General features: G+C 36.2%; 1 protein-coding gene across 2 annotated transcripts in view; it reads right to left on the reverse strand.

The window, feature by feature from the left end:
* The window catches only part of LOC134212741 (protein PALS2), a 161,065-nt gene that overhangs the window by 1,222 nt on the left and 145,082 nt on the right, over positions 1–14,761 (reverse strand). For both annotated transcript variants that reach the window (XM_062690856.1, XM_062690857.1), the window contains 4 exons: positions 9,819–10,076; positions 9,546–9,756; positions 9,315–9,485; positions 9,093–9,256 (listed from right to left, as the gene is read on the reverse strand). In XM_062690856.1, the coding sequence (XP_062546840.1) occupies positions 9,093–9,256; positions 9,315–9,485; positions 9,546–9,756; positions 9,819–10,076 (804 nt within the window). The remainder of the gene's footprint in view (positions 1–9,092; positions 9,257–9,314; positions 9,486–9,545; positions 9,757–9,818; positions 10,077–14,761) is intronic.

Here is a 14,761-nt window from a genome sequence, read left to right on the forward strand (position 1 = left end):
GGGTAACATTGATCAGTTTCATCATTTTCAAGAAATCAATAAAATATTATTTCCTGTTAAATATCTTGGCTGTGCATATGCACAGCATATGTTTCGAAATGGACAAATTGATATGAAATTTGCGAAAAAGAATCCACGTGTCTTGGAGGGACTCGAACCCTCAACCTCCTACTCTCTAGATAGGCGTGATAACCCCTACACAAGGTTGGGGGTTGGAAGGTTGGGGGTTGGAGGTTGATGGTTCGAGTCCCTCCAAGACACGTGGATTCTTTTTCGCAAATTTCATATCAATTTGTCCATTTCGAAACATATGCTGTGCATATGCACAGCCAAGATATTTAACAAAATGACTATGATTTCACTTACGAGGGAAATATTTACAAAACAATTAAAAAAATGATCAATGTTCCCCGGATTTTGGTATCAATTATGTTGAATCACCTGTGTGTTATATTATGGCGTGATTAGCGTGAAAAATGTTTTGCTTTTCTTGCTCTTGATTCTGACCTTGATTTTTGGAATGGTGATTGTGCGCTTAATTAAAGCCATTTTGTTCAGCTAATATACCCAACCGAAAGATTAGATTGCCATCTGTTTGATAATAATGTCAGTTGAACAAAATATGCTGAATTGAGAGAGTATGAGGCGTTTCAAATTTCCAGGTTAAACACAGTTACGGCTATTTGAAAAAAATCCTAGACTTAGTTTTTGGATTTTTGAAGAAATTGCGAAAATGCGAACTACCTCATATATGTTAAATTAAAAACAATATGGGCTTCGCGAAAAAAAATTGAGGTTTTGTCCGGCTTTCCGCCACTGTGAAGCGGTGCACTGCAGTGCAATTTCGGCAACAACAAAAATAAAAAAAAAAGAGTTTTTTAAAATAGTTTTTGATTTTTTATGTAAAACAAATCTAAACAAGGCACATTACATTTTTTATTGAAGAGACCTAGTCGGAAAACGCATTAACAACGTGAAAAAAACATTTTTTTGCACTTTTGTTTCCAAGAAAAAACGCAATTTCGTCAAAAATCCAAAAACTAAATATACAAGAAAAGCAAAGCATTTCACGCTAATCACGTCATAATCTAACACTCTTTAATGTATAACAAGCATACATTTGAGTTCAATACCATGTAAACATTGTGTCTTGTTGTTGTTTTTGTTAATTTATTGTTCAGCTTCGTCTGCCTTATATAGGGTTATTCCTTTCCTTCCCATGGTAGCTGTAGAGCTCCATCAAAATTTGCATCTTCCAACATTCATCGAATTATTTCAACAACAAAAAGCAGTATTTGACACAACTTTATGATTTCATTAGACTGCACATATAATAAATTCTGAGTAAAAATAGAGAAACTATTGAAAACAATCAAATAACTATTGATTTACAATCAAAAACTTTATTTTTCGTTTTCCATGCCAAAAAACTTTTGTTCTAGCATTCCTTCCTATTGAAATCTTTGAAAAAAAGTCGTGGCAAAGAGAGGGTTAAGCAATTCATTATATGTGAGAGGCTTTAGAAAATACGAATCAAATGCACATGAAACGTTTTTCGTCGATACAGGTGCACGAAGGCCTGTATTCTTTAAATGTTACACTTTTATGCATTATAAACTTAAAACCTCCTGAATCGAAATCCGTACAGATATTTTTTGAACTTAATATTTTAATTAATTAAGATCGATTGACCGATCTACCACTGTTAATAATTCAATACGCACCTTGCACCTGGACAGGCACCTGAAAATCTGCATTTGTGATGAATTGTTTTTATGTTTGTTATTTTAATTTCAAAGCCTACTTTCCATTTTAATGACCAAGAGGCTCAAGCGAAAATGCAGCCTAAACAGAACAGTAACGAAATTAGCAATCTTATACTTTTGAATCAACTGATGCGACCGGCCAGCACGCTGGTTCAGCGAATAAAGAGGAAGAGTCATGGCTTGCTATGCCATGATCGATAATTGTTTATGAATTATGAAATCGTTGAACGGGTGCCCCCGTAACGCTGGGTAGACACCTTTGCGTGGTGTGTTACGGTGTAATGGAACGTACACACGGTCAAGCAGTTTGACCAACATTGACTCCACCTCTCGTTTATTCAAACATCCTTCAAGTTTAACCAACAGCGACACGAACAATCAATTTATTCAATTTATACAATCAACAACTCAAACCAAAATCAAACCGATTTAATTTTTTCCAACCGAGCCGCCAACTGTCAAATGGTTGTTCGAACAACTTCACACACGTTCGAACAAAGCAGCAACCGAAGCGTTTTCTTGGGGGCGGAGTCAATGTTCGTGCAACTGCTTGACTGGTGTGTACGTTGCATAAGATCTATCCAATATCCAACTCCGTGTCTGACTTAGGGTCTGTCTCATTTGGAGAATTAAACTCAAAAGTGACAGTTCAAAAATTAGCAAATAACCCGGTCATAAGAATGGCTGGTGCTACCCAGCAATTCCAATAAGACATCGATGCAAAATGGTTCGAAGTAATCTTGCTCTGCGAGAAGGGTTATTCGATAATTATTGAAATGTCACTTTTAAGTTTAATTTCAGTTTAATTCTCCAAATGAGACAGACCCTTATGAGAGTGTCGCAGAGTCGGGTCCTTTCGTTTAGTGCACACTTCCTTCTCCTCTCAAGTTACGATGAAGATGTGCGTGGCCAGTAGTAGTAATCCTCATGCTTTTGTGATTTTTATCCTAGATTTAAATCAAGGACCACCCACCCACCTTTATTTCTGAATGCAATCTGAATGAGGATTTCGAAAGAAAAACATACAGTCACTCTAAAAATTGAGCGTACAGCATGGATTAGATGAATATATTCGAATATTCCAAAGGAAATTTCATTGTTGGCTCGGTTGTTTTACTGCATTTCAATATTCATCCCTTCCTTCAATGTATGCGTACATAAAATTGTTGAAATTTTTTCTCTAAAGTTCATTTATTTGAAAATAATCTCAAAATACGCCTATTGGATGTGACAAAATTGAGCGTACAGCTAATGTTTTTCTATAAAATTTCTTATTATAAACACGATTGATGTATTTTAATATTGTTTTTTCATGATTATATTTATAATAATAAACATCCGCTACTTACACATTCAATGTTTTGAAATTAAAACATGTTTTAATCAAAATGGCGAACAAATAAGATGTATAAACAATGTTATTTAACAATTCAATGCTGTTGGGCAAAATAGATGCTTTAAGATATGGAGTTCACTGGCATCGTGTCTTATATATGATAGATAATCGTAATCGAGCAAGACATACGATAAATTTGGGAAAATTTAGTCGGTAAATGATGAAAACAGATATAAACATACAAAGAAAACGACAAATGTTGGGAACGGCATATTTCAAATTAAGTATAACTTTATTTAAAAGTCGATGTATAGGTAGCTTATAAGCTCAGGACACTCATTAATAATAATATTAATAAAAGAGCAGCACACGGATACATTATAAGATGACATTTTATATTTGAAGACTCAGTCACCGTAGGTACAAATTTGGTTGAATTCACCAAGATATCATTAAATAAGCTGCCGAACTCTTAAAAAAGTGTATTTTTACTCGCCATATGGAAATCATCCAATTGTATCCCTTATGGTAACAGACCGTGGAGTTCAATCCAAATTTAATTATGAAATTACGATTTTAAGCTATCTTTTTAATATTCAATCAGATGTGCTCTACGGGATTGAAAAGCTGTTTTTATGTTCGGTACCTTAACATGCACCTTGTACTTTTAGAATTTGACTGTGAATGATTGGATTCAATAATATTACTCTTAATGATAGACCTGAGACAATAATCGAGCTTTAGAACAAATTTAAGTTAAAAACATACTAAATTTGAATTATGTCATTCCTAACATTCGTCGTTTTCTCTGTATGTTTACATCTGTTTTCGTCATTTAACGACTGAATTTTGACAAATTAATCGTATGTCTCGCTCGATTTCGATTATCTATCATATATAAGATACGATGCCGGTGAAACATACAAATTAAAAGCATTTATTTTGCCTCACAGTCATTGAATCGTTAAACAGCAAATGTTCTTACCTCTTACTTGTTTGCCATTTTGACCAAAACATGGTTTAATTTCAAAACATTGAATGTTTAAGTAGCGGATGTATATTATTATAAATATAATCATTAAAAAAATAAATAAAATACATTAATCGTGTTTATAATAAGAAATTTTATAGAGAAAAATTCGCTGTACGCTCAATTTTGTCACATCTAATAGGCGTATTTTGAGATTATTTTCAAATAAATGAACTTTAGAGAAAAATTTCAACAATTTTATGTACGCATACATTGAAGGAAGGGATGAATATTGAAATGCATTAAAAACAACCGAGCCAACCATTTAATTTCCTTTGAAATTTTCGAATGTAGTCAACTAATCCATACTGTACGCTCAATTTTGAGAGTGACTGTAAGTATCACTAGTGTTCAATTTACATACGTAATTATGCTATGCTATGCAATCGTTAAACGGATTGATGAATGTGTGTTCATTCGTTAATTAACATTTTAAGAGGTATGTCTCTAAATGTACACTGGAGGTAATTTACTCATACCCCCTAATTTGTGATCAATATCACGAGCTATCATGGTGTTCCAATCAATAGCGTATCATGATTTAATATTCCGGTGCATTTTTTATGTTACTGCCTGTTCTTTTATCCAGTCTTCAAAAGTTCCTTTGCAATTCATTGCATTGATGCAAAATCCAAGGAGCAGGAGAATTAATGCTCCCTATTTGTCAAGTGATCATTGCTTTGATGCACTTGCATCATTTTGGAAAATACTGCATCATTGATTTGAATCCTTTCATTGGATTCTAGGCAAAGGCAAACACGTGGTGGTGCGTATTATTAGTAACCGGTTTGCTTTCCACTTCGTTGTTACGCCGCGAAGACGATTGTTGTTAGCAACTGGATGTTGTGTCATATTTTGCTTTTGTAATAGGAATTACCGTTTCGACTCGAAGTCCGGACACCTAAGCACTGCTAAATTTTCTGTTCAATATTACAAACGGAATTAAGTACTTGACAGTGAGTGATAACACACACTCTCAAGATTAACTTATCAAATTTGCTGTAGTGTACTGAAAATGACATTTTGTATGCACGAAATAGCTAATATAATCGAAAACATTGAACATCGCTTGCTTCGAAATCCGGACACAGTATAAGGGATGCTTCAAATTCCGGACACTTTTGCTTCGAATTTCCGGACACTTCGAGTTTGGCTATATTGATCTTTAAATAGCCAATTAAATCCGTTCAAAGACAACTATGATACAGCATTCATATTTCTCGATTAATATAAATCTGTAAGGTAAGGTTTCTATACAAATTTATGGAAATCTGGCATCCCCCGGTTGTGTGTACCATCCGAAGTTTCTGCTCCGAGATTGACCAGGGCTACCAAAAACAGTATTTGAAACCAAGCGGGAGCATTTAACTGCAATATACAACATTACACGGGTAAAAATCCGTTCCCAGAAATGAGAAAATAATTCATGATTCCATGAATCCGTCGTGATTTCATGCTATGAAAATACACCATGATTATAAATCATGATTTCATGATTTATTTTCGCGTAACGCAACCAATGTGTTACAATTTGGTTGTTAAGATCGACAGAACAAAAAAAAGTTCAACAGGGGATTTGAACTCGAGTAAACTGAGCGAGAGTCCGGCGTGCTACCTCTCAGCCGTTCTTACTTCTTGGGAATGGAGTGTTCGAAGTATAACCGGTTATGCATACTGTCGACTGATGAGGATTGCCTAGTACCATGAATAATGTTCCTGAAATCATGAATTATAATCATGGTTTCATGAACTGACCTGATTCATGATTTCATGATTTTTTATTCATGCCTGTGGGTATGCATTTGTTTCCGTGTAGGAATCTAATAATTTCATACAATTTCCCCCCTCTTCTTTTTCAAGGTAGAACGCTTTTTTGACATTTGACGTGTCTGTGAGTAATGAAATATTTTCTTCAATACTACCTCTCAAATTCAACGTGGGTAAGCTGCAATTAGTGGTATTTATGTGTCTTTTGAAATCCGTTTCAGTTTGCTTTTAGAAATCAAGGATTGAAAGGAGCGATTGGAATAATGAGTTCATGCGGATTGATAAATCCGGGCGTGTCCGAGAAATGTTGAGTTTTTTTTTATTTGACGGGAGTCGTTCACAACGTGTCTTTTTATACAATTCTGTTAAAAAAGCTAGTTTTACGAACTTATTTTTTTCTACAAAAATGTGAATGGTTAAAAAAAATACATTTGAAGACAACCTTTACTAGAAACTGTAGGCAAGTTTTGCTACTTGTGTACAATTAATAAAGTGATACCATTTACAATATGTGTATAAGTATATATCGATAAGCTGAGAGCAAGCAATGTTCCTTTTGGGGTGTAGCAACTCAAATCTAATGAAATTGTAACTATGATTGCTCATTACGAATCATGTGATTTTAATTATGAACAGTTATTTAACATCATCTCAGCATGTCCGGAAATCGAAGCAATTGTAAAAACTTGCCTCGAAGTCCGGACACAAAGAAAATGTAATAAAAATTAAAAAGCTATGATATCCCAAGCAATGTCTCTAATTCATGACAAAGAATGCTGCCATACTATGTTAATAAATTACTAATACCCCTTGCAAATGATAGAATATAGAAAATATGAGCTTAGTTTTCTAATGTTGAGTCTTAAGCTGCATTCTAAGAAAACGAAATTAACCGTTGATTATGACATGCTTTCAACTTTTACCTCTAATTTTCAAGTTTTTACCACAGATCACGGATTACTTACATTTGTTAAAATGGTTTCAAGTCCAAGAATCGTTTCCTGCATTGATAACCCAAGAAATACTTGTTGAGATGGTAAATAAAGTCAAATAACAATTGAAGTGTCCGGCTTTCGAAGCGTCCGGCAAATCGAAGCAAAACGGTACATTTGAAACTCATACAATTGTAGAAGCAAAGTGAGAAGTTCTAAGATCAAAACTTCAATCAATTGTGTTGAGAAATGAATTTCCCTACTTATTTTACATTATATGACGCTTCCGTATGTGCTGCTGGTGCTTCCGATGTTATTTTCCCGAATATAAACATATTTAGTATATCAGGTGCCGACTAGCATTTCAAACCAGTCAAACATATTTCCATTCCATTACTTTCCACTCGAACTATCCCGTTTTTTATGAATTTGCGTAATTACAGATTTTCCCCTACGTTTTGTCGATTCCCAGCCACAATTCTTAAATGATGAATAAATATTACATATTAGATTTCATGCAACAGATAGAATCGCGAGTATCATTACGATGAGCTCTATAGATTTGATGATAAAGTATAAAAACCCAGATTAATCCACCTAGCGGCGATGATGCCTTTCTCGTGCATCGTAAAATGTACTGAAAAAATCACATAGGAAAGGTCAAAAAAGCACTTTAGGGGAATAGATCGCATATTTTCTATCATTTTGCATGTTTTGGCATTAATTACTATGCATTCCCACCACAACTGAAAAAATTTTTTTTTCGATTTTGAAATTTTTTTTCCAAAAACAATGATTTTTCAATAATTCCGAAATGCAATGTCCGATCAGGCCAATTTTCAATAGCAAACAATGGGACCGCTTTCCCCGTCGAATGCAACTTGTTGCGAGTAAATCAAGTAATGCTTTGTTCCAAAAAGTATGTCTACAAAGATTGTACATACACTCATACATACACACACACATACATACATACACACAAACAGACATCACCTCAATTCATCGAGCTGAGTCGATTGGAATATAACACTATGGGTCTCCGAGCCTTCTATCAAAAGTTTGGTTTTGGAGTGATCATATAGCCTTTACGTATACTTAGTATACGAGAAAGGCAAAAACGAGAAAGTTTGCCAGGAGAATCAAACTCTCACACAAGAGATTAACACAATTGAATTCTGACACCACTAGCCATATAACCACATAGCCACCTTTGAGTTCCAAGCTTTCAAAGGGCAATTTGATACTTCGTTTCACAATTCGGTAGATCATCACCTGAAATGATTTGAATCAATGATGCAATATTTCCAATCAAGTGTGCAAAGGAGCAATTGACACCGAGGATGCAAATTTATCCCAATTTAAATCATTTTTTCAAAGCATGCTTTTGCGAATCATTCTCAAAAGAGGATGCTCTTTGAAGACTGCTTTTATCTCTGATATCAATCAAGACCATTTCAACAAACATTGGAAGCTGATTGAGCGCTTATTCAACCAAAAATAGTCTTCTCCTGCTAAAAAACAAACTTATTCAGTTAATATTGTTTGTTGGAATATAATGTTTTGTTATTCAGTTCATGATATTTGTAAGGGGAATATGCAACATCCGTTGCAAAATATTCGAAATTTCATCGACAAAATATGTGGAAGTTCCACGATAAATCTTCAAAGTTTCTTCTGCAAATTCATCCGAATTTCTCCGGGAAATTCTTCTTACTTTGCACAGCATAATTTTCCATTTTTTTTCTTGAGAAATTATTCCCAATTTCTTTGATAAATTATTCCGACATTCATCCGAAATTTCTCAGGAAATTCTTCGAAAATTTCTAGGATTTTTTTCTCACTTTCCTCGGCGAAATCTTCTAAAACCCTTAGGCGAAATTTTCTAAATGTCCTCTGCATTTTTCCCGATTTTTTTTTCAAGACAATCTTCAAAATTTTCCAATACTAAACATTTGAACTTAATCGGAAAATTCTTCAAGATTTCTTCGGAAATGAATTCAAAATTTCTTGGGCAAATTCTTCCGAATTTGTTCGATAATTTTCCGAAATTGACAGATAAACTCGAAACAAAGTGGAGATTTTTTTCAGGAATGCTTGAATGCCACGTTTCAGCGGTTCGTCATTTTTTTTACACTTTTAAACAGAAAATCGCAGGCTTTATAAGGTTTAACAGAGATCACATAACACAACATTTAAAAACTCATCACAAAACAGTAACATTCCTTTCCCAAAAACACATGCATTGATCGTTTCCAACTCACCTGTAAACTTTTTACCGATCCATGAGCCGATCGGCGTTCTGAATAGAGCTGCTTGAGCTGTTCCATTCCCGGTGCTGCGATGAAGATCACGTAAGGCATAAACTCGGCACTGTTGTGCAGGATTTTCAACGCTGTTGGTGAACAATCCAGAACGCACATTTTTCCTAAAATAAACCATGTTCAAAGGGGACTGCGAATCAATGACTAACGGATGATACTAACCTTGCCGAATGACATCCCGAACTGAATCCAAATGTGTCCCGTATAGGTTGCCATTATGTTCACCGAACTCCAGGAAACTGTTTTCCTTGATGTCCTGTTCCATTGTTTCCCGATCCGTGAACCAATAGGCTTTGCCACTTTCCTCCAGGGGTCTTGGTTGACGAGTTGTGTCTAAAGTGCAATAAACCAAATGATTCTTTGCATAAATGATCACGAAATTATTAAACTCACGTGGCAACACCGAGCCAAACTTGTCCGGATCGCTGTTGATCAGACGATTCTTCAGTGTTCGTCTTCCAACACCGGCCACACCGATCAACACCAGGGTTTTCCGTTTGAACGGGGGCATCTTGGTAACCTCTTCGTACAGCATCAGATCAGCCTTGTCGAATTCATTATTCTGCTTAGTTTTGTACATTGTCTTGCGCTTCTTCTTGGAAATCTGGAAACGAGAAGAAATTTTTACTAATGCTGATCATGTAATCAAGACTTCAATTATCTTACCCTGGTACCGCAAATGCTGATCTTGTGTACATAGTCCGCTTCCGGAGGAACGTACGCCTGGCGGCGTTCCTCCAATTCCTGGGAGGGAATCAATCCGATGGCATTTTCGTCTCCCACGTGGCGTGCTTGCCACCAGTTGGGATCTTTGACGTTGATGATCTGCAGAATGTCACTGCGCTGGAATGCAAGGCCGAGCTCCTGGCACGGCAGTAGGTTGTCCTCCGCCGGATCGTAATCGAACAGGGCACGCATGTAGCACTGGAATTTTGTTGGGAGAATGAAATGCGTTACTCAAAGACAATTCATTGGTGTGTGGTGCGATATGTATTTAGTTCTCAAGCCCTAACTTAAAATCAATTGTGAAGACAAATCATCGAAAAATTTATTCAATCATATTAACGTTTCAATAAATTACAAAAAATCCTACATTATGTTCGGAAATGATAACCGATTTTCTTGAACATAAATCATCTTGAATAAATTGTTCCAATAAATGTCTTCACGCTTTAACTAGACTATGCCCTAGCTCTCAGGTGTTTTTACATACATACAGTGAAACATTGAAGAAGTGCACTTTTAGTCTACGAAGAGTTGATGGGTTTGTATTGACGGTACACACTGATTACAGGTGCTCAACACTTGGGTGCCACTGACAAATCCACATTTGCATCCTTCATCGTTGTGTTTGTGCATCCACGGGGTAGGTTGGTAAATTGGATACAAACTCATAAAAAAACTTAAGGTTATAACAGCAAACGGAACTTGAAAAGCTTTATACGACAGAAAGTAACACCAATAAAATCAAATTACGATGTGCGACCGTTTCCTCCCTCTGAAACCGTTATCCGACTATAGGAAAATCAACGGAAGTCAAACTGGACATACCCTCCCAGATTTCATGGACCTTAGGAACGAATACAGGGACTTAATGGTGGTACACCTTCAAGGGTGTGATGATCAAAAAGTCCGTTCATCGCTTTCTAGGAGGTAACATTAACTCGGCTTTTCCGGAAGGTTGTGGTAGGACGTACGCACTTAAGATTAGGAATCGAAGTCATTTTGATGAGCTAATCAAAACGGAGAAACAGGAGGACGGTATTTCCGTGTGGTAGCTTGGCAACTACTAAGCACGCGTGCTGGGTCGTATGTAAATGCATTCTCTATTGTAGAAAAAACTTAGGGTTCGATAATAGTAGGATTCAAAAAAAATCCCGGTGCTCGTGGATATTGGATGTGGAAACGAGAAGAGTTGAAAGCAACAGTGTTGTACGACAAAATACAATGCAACTAGGTTGTACAACATTTGATTCCGCCCACCAGAAGTCTGAGCAAAATCAAACGGATTTGATTTCATAGGGGCCCCACACACGCTCCGACGTGTTGTACAACTTTGACTCCGCCCCCAGGAAATTTGGTTCGGTCGGATCCAAGTCGGACCGTCTGTGGGCAAGTTGCACGACTGTCGGACAGACGATTTCAAAGTTGCAAAGTTGGTCGGATGAAATCAAAACCGTTTGATTTTGCTCCGACTTGTGGTGGGCGGAGTCAAATGTTGTACAACCGAGTTGCATTGTGTGTGGTGTTGTTGTACAACACTGTTGCTTTCAATTCTTGTGGTGGAGTATCCAGGAGCAGAATGTGATTTTTGCGATAATACAGAAAATAAGATAATATGCGATAATAATAATAGTCATTGAGAGAAGTCACGCGATATTTATATTTAGCTCTATCTCTAATGTGACCAGATATATTTTGTGCCAGCGCAGGACAATTTTTTTTTAAATCCTTGTTCTTATTCAAAAAGTCAAAACTTTCAAATTTGATAAACCCCTCTGGGACTCACTTGGCCCTGGATCAATCACACAATCCCACCTCTGTTGTTAATGATTCTGTTCAACTTTTTACAACGGTGCGAGTTGCTGATGGCTAAACTTATTTGTATTGATTACATGATTCGATTAACTAACATTCGAAGTGATCGTATTATTCGTTTTGCAATTATGCAATTAGGCAGAGCGCTCAAATTTGCTCATAATGCCTACACAAAAAACCCAACTTAATTCACCGAGTGGTGATGCTGCCTTTCTCGCATTTAGCCAAGACACCAACCTTATATGGCGTTGATATGGTTCGATGTACCATTTTCTTTATAACTTTCAAACGCAAAGGTCGATTGCTTTAAAATTCAATAGTGATCAACAAGGCTTCGCCCCCTGTCGAATGAAAATTGTTGTGAGAAAACCGGCTAAGAATTACTATATGGAAAGTTGTCTAATGTTTTTCTTAGCTTTTGTGCAGACACATACACACGGACTGACAGACACTATTGAATTTGATAACGATCGACGTTGTGTTTAAAAGTTATGAAGAAAATAGTACATCGTACCACATACGCCCCATATAAGGTTGGTGTCTTGACTAAATGTTAGAAAGGCAGCATCACTATTCGATGAATTAAAATGGTTTTTGCCTTTCTCGTGCAACAAAGTTGTACCGAAAGGCTATCATTTCACTCCGAAAACGAACTTTTTATAGAAGCCTCAGAGACCCAAAGTGTTATATACCAATCGAATCAGCTTGACGAGCTGAGCAAATGTCTGTCTGTCCGTGTGTATGAATGTGTGTATGTGTGTATGTGTATGTGTGCACAAAAGCTACGAAAAACATTAGACAACTTTTCATATAGTAATTCTTAACCGATTTTCTCGCAACAAGTTCCGGCAGGGGACAAAACCTTGTTGATCACTATCGAATTTTATAACGATCGACCGTTGTGTTTAAAAGTTATGAAGAAAATGGTACATTTTACCATATTAGCACCATATAAGGTTGGTGTCTTGGCTAAATGCGAGAAAGGCAGTATCATTACTCGGTGAATTAAGTTGAGTTTTTTTTTTTATTATTTCTAGTTGTTTACTTCTACTGTAGTGTTGATTTTCGAGATTTTTCGGCTATGCAGCCTGATTTATTAGAACATATTTTTAAATTTTGTCCAGCGTTTCGTCATCGGGTTCGATGTTTTCTTTCAGAAGAAAAAAATGATCGCTTTTTGTTAAGTATGATAGGCGTTCCGTTACCTGATACCGAAACGTTGGACAAAATTTAAATTTTTTTCCAATAAATCAGACTGTATAGCCGAAAAATCTCGAAAATTTATTATTTCTGTGAATTTTGAAATGATTCCAGTTCTTCACTTCAAAAGTATTGTTATTGTTGCAGATTGAGTAAAATATTCCTCAATAGGTTCAAACCTTCCATTTTACTTATTACAGCTTTTTTAGTATAGGTATCCAAATAAACATCTTTCCTCGTTCTCGTGTCCATAAGGATTTGCCTAGGATCCCTAAAATACACCAAAGCAGGCTTGTCAAAATTCCTCAAACTCGCTAGAGTTTGTGTGTGTGTGTGTGTACAAACTAACCCCCACTGTCTGGCAGTGATGTTATGGAAGAAAGCTGTCTGTTAAAACAGTCAGATTTAATCCGGGAGTTAGAAAGTGCTAGCTCTACTGCAGCTCCAGTGACCCATTTCAGAGTGCCTGGTATTTCATGTCCACTCCGAGGTCACTATCACTAACAGTAAGCCCCGCCTGGTTATGCTACCGTTTATCAAATGGATAAAGATAACATAATCAAACTTCCGGATTCAAAATATATGTAATATATTTTGAATTCAGCGCGCATTTAGTTTTATTCATTATACATTTACTAGTAAACAAATTGGAAAGAGATCACCGTGATCCTGCATCTCATAAGACTTCATTCTCGTGAATGCTATTTCCTTCAACGTCTTCTTCCGAAACCCTTGCACATCCTCCTCGCAAAAGCTTCATCCACAAAATAGCTTCGGCCCCAGCACCGTGCTTGATATATCAAACGAATCACTACTGCTTCCATCCTTTCAACACTCCATAGTACAAGTTGCTTCACAATCAAAATAATTCCCAATTCTTTTAGTTTGATTGAATTGAAAAATTTTGGGAAAAAATCAGCAGTGAAAAAAAGAACGTCAACTTTTGGCAATCTCCTCAAACTCGCTAGAGTTTAGGATGAAATGAAATTGGAAATCAACAAACACGTGTTTTAAGTGAGTGCTTGTGCTGCCGCTCGGCGGTGCACTACCACAGTTATAATTTTGTGGGAAGCGGAAAGATACAAATGACGTTGATGACAATATGAGAAACCCTTGGAGAAACCTATTCTATGCGTCCAAATTATATTTCTTACATCTTAAATACAATTATCATCAGTAACAAACAGAGTAAGGAAGAGCTAAGCAAATTTGTTTAAACCACATCCGAGTGTGGCCGTGGCGTTGGGTGAAAGACTACTCATCAAGCCTCTGGAGCGATGCTTTGTATGTGACGAAAATCGAAAATCGAAAACCATTAATAAATATAATAAATTTCAAAATCTTATAAGTTCTTGGAGAACGTTTACTAAATTACTGCTATTTTTAACATATTTCTTTATTTCGCGGGACATTATTTTGAAATAAGTGAAACGCGGGACATTTCGAAGGACTCTTTTCAGCGCGGGACAAATGGCGAAAATACGGGACTGTCCCGCGAAACGCGGGACGTCTGGTCACCTTATCTATCTCGCTCTCATAGAAAACAAACAATGAGAGTAATTTTGCTAAATTTTCATGGATTTTATTTCATGAAAGCGCATCAAAGTATTGTAAACAAGCTGTCTCTGCTTCAATAATGTTATTATTATTTCTTCCAAAAAGAAAATCAAGAGCAATATAATCATTTTATCGAATAGTCATTGCTGTTTGCTCAAATCTATTAAAATGAATTAGACATTTTGATTTCATAATAAGCCAACATTCCTTTCATGAGTGCATGTAATGTGACAGATGACCGGGAGCCAGCTACATTTTCATTTGGTCTCGTGAAAATGAAAATGCTTCTGTTTTCGCTTTCGCATGACGATCAC

The sequence above is a fragment of the Armigeres subalbatus genome, chromosome 2, assembly GCF_024139115.2.
Source record: "Armigeres subalbatus isolate Guangzhou_Male chromosome 2, GZ_Asu_2, whole genome shotgun sequence".
In the NCBI taxonomy this organism is placed as follows: Eukaryota; Metazoa; Arthropoda; class Insecta; order Diptera; family Culicidae; genus Armigeres; species Armigeres subalbatus.